General features: G+C 39.1%; 1 gene segment (V, D, J or C); it reads left to right on the top strand.

The window, feature by feature from the left end:
* Positions 1–689: 689 nt before the first annotated feature.
* Positions 690–1,538, top strand: LOC116099043. The segment is given in 2 exon segments: positions 690–814; positions 1,017–1,538. Coding segments are annotated over 2 exon segments (423 nt in total).
* The last annotated feature ends 1,662 nt before the right edge of the window (positions 1,539–3,200 follow it).

Raw genomic sequence — 3,200 nt, 5'->3', positions numbered from 1 at the left:
CAGCCATGACTTCATGAAGAAATCTGTTTTTATCCCCCTTTCATTTCCCTAAATTCAGACCTCTTATGTTAGTTACCTGAAGTTGTGGGAAGCGAATTTACTAGTTTCTACTGGGTTTCTTTTGCTTTGAGATAAAGTTTCTCTGATCAGTCTTCAGTTAGCATCCACTAAAATTTCCACAGAGCTAATTCTGGGATGCTCTTTGCATTTCTATTCATGGTTAGCCCAGGAACTAGAGCCCAAACTTCTGAGGCACTAATCCTTATCTTCAGTATAAGAGTAGCTTTGGAAATTAGTAATATTAAACAAATTTAGTCTCACTTGTCTTTCATCTTTTTTCCCTCCATCCTTCCTTTTTTACCCTGTTTCTTTTGGTGTTGTGATAGTTTTGAACATATCCTATTACTTCCCTAGGACTGTCTATCTCAGATAGGTCTCTTAATGTTTATGCAGAAATCAATTGATTTAAATATGTCTTGGATTTTAACACAGAAGTTGCCACTAGAGTACTTAGTGCATTTCTGTTGAAGACATGTTAGCTGAAATCTTTCAGTGATTGCTCATGCTCTCTGTGATGGTATTTTTGTCTGTTGATTGACACCAGCCACTCTTGGACACACCACCCAGGCATTTGCCTTTTTTTTTTTTTTTTGTATTTGCAGACTGCTTTGTATAGGCCTGTCCAGCCAAGCTCAACTGCTCAAACTATATAAACTAGGCCTGTGCAGTGAAAACTGAGCAGTGTCAAGCAGCAGGGGGAGCAAGATGGAGTTCCAGACCCAGGTACTCATGTCCCTGCTGCTCTGGGTATCTGGTAAGAAATTCAAAATTATTGTCATCTTTTCAGGGCCACATCTTTGTATGCAAGAAATTCACATATGTGTCAAACTAAAATATGTCTTATACAATAATACTCTGACAGCATGATATTGCAAAGACATTAAAGCAAATTTTAACTGCTATTATATTCTGTTTCTGTACATGCATGTATGTTTGTTGTCTATTTCCTATTGTAGGTGCACATGCAGACATTATGATGACTCAGTCTCCAACTTCCCTTGCTGTGACAGCAGGTGAGAAGGTCACCATCAGCTGCAGAGCCAGTGAGAGCCTTTATTCAAGCACATATAAGGCGAACTACTTGTCTTGGTACCAGAAGAAACCAGGGCAGTCTCCTAAACTGCTGATCTACTATGCGTCCAGTCGGCACACTGGAGTCCCTGATCGCTTCACAGGCAGTGGATCTGGGACAGACTTCACTCTCACCATCAGCAGTGTGCAGGCTGAAGACCTGGCAGATTATTACTGTGCACAGCATTATGGCAGCTATACTCCCACAGTGCTTCAGCCTCTTACACAAACCTCCTTGAGAGTCTTACCAGCTGCCTAGACAACACAAAGCCCTGGTCTTGCCCACTTCCCCCTTCTGCTTGAGAGCTAGTGTGCCTGAAAAATTGATGAGCCCAGTAAATATGTGTTTAATGTCTCTATGTCTTTTCATTTGAAAACTCTGTACGAAAATGCAAAACAGAACTCAGTATTGTCTGTTTATTCTTTTTGAAACACATTACCACAAACCCTTCTGCTTAAATATAAGAATTTTTCTTTATAGTGCCGGAGGTCTGCTATCCAAGACAAGACTCTTTGGGCTGAAGTTATAAAGAATCTGTGAATGTGATGAATATATCAAATCTGTATTCCACTTTGGAGCCTCTGGGAAATAGTAAGTTTTCTCCATTTTTAAAATTATAGACAGGCTTATTACTTCCTTCCTTACTACTGCCCTTATCTCTTGTCTTTTCTTTTTCCTCTTTATAAATTCTTCTAATTTATGTTAACTTTGCATGCATATGAGTGTCCATTAGTGTGTCTGTGTGCTCATGTTTGTAGTGCACATATGGCCTATCATGTTTGTGAATGTGAGATGAAACTTGGACATGATTTTCTTTTTTTGAAATTTGGTTTTTGAAACTCAGGTGTGACATCAGGCATGGTAGCAAATGCCTTTGTCTTCTGACTTTTTTTGCTGCTCCTTAACATCTTTCATTGATGTAAAATCACTGGACAGAATTATCATGAAAGAAAGGTTTTTCACTATATCCTATATCTTGCTCATATTCATGAGTCTTCCATATTTTGCCTTCTCTTTCTTGCTATCTCTTCCTCTAGACCCTCTTCTACTTTTCAAGATCTCTCTCTCTCTCTCTCTCTCTCTCTCTCTCTCTCTCTCTCTCTCTCTCTCTCACACACACACACACACACACACACACACAAGCATGGAGAGAGTGCTACTCCCACTTACATATACATATTACATATGCACACAAACATTTGCACATATACACCACCACACCACATATATACACATGGGGATATACCCTTATCCACATACATGCATAATAAACCTACATATTCATACACACACATGCACTCATATGGAAACACACACATGAATTTTACATATGTGATATTTGTTGCATTTTTTGCAGGGGAATGCAAGACCAGGAAGGTTTGAGTTAGGTGTTGGAGTACCCTCATAGGAGCAGTGGGAAAGGGGTCAGATAGGGGCTTCCAGAGTGGTTGCATGAAAAGGGGATGGCATTTGAAAAGTAATAAAGAAAATATCAATAAAAGAAAAAAACAAGGTTCCAACATAGATGGAACAGAAGTGGGAAAATAAACTATACTTAAACTATCTTTTTTCTCCAAGAAACACAATGATATATACAAGTCAAGTGATGGAAGGAAATCTACTAAGATCTTGGGGGGCTCAAATCAAGCTCTTAGAGCTCTTCTTATGCCTATCATAGTAGATCTAAACAAATACTGAATAAATATGGTAAGGAAGCAATATATGAAGTGAATCACCAAAAGTATATAACAATTCTAAATGTGTAGACACCTACCTTTGGGGTACAAATTTTATTTTTAAAAAGCTATATGGAACGGACATAGAAGGTCAGATATATTCTGATACTGCAGCAGTGAGCACTTTCTTTTTTTTTTTGATATTTTCTTTATTTACATGTAACTTTCTCCATTTCCGGTTTCCCCTCCAAAAAACAAACAAACAAACAAAAACAAATCCCTGTTGCCTCCCACCTCCCCATGCCTGTCACCCCGCCCTCTCAGACTTTCTGGCCCTGGCATTCCCCTACACTGGGGCACAGAACCTTCACAAGGCTGAGGCCCTCTCCTCC

Source organism: Mastomys coucha, unplaced genomic scaffold (genome assembly GCF_008632895.1).
Source record: "Mastomys coucha isolate ucsf_1 unplaced genomic scaffold, UCSF_Mcou_1 pScaffold20, whole genome shotgun sequence".
Lineage (NCBI taxonomy): Eukaryota > Metazoa > Chordata > Mammalia > Rodentia > Muridae > Mastomys > Mastomys coucha.
This window is presented reverse-complemented; position numbering and strand designations above follow the sequence as displayed.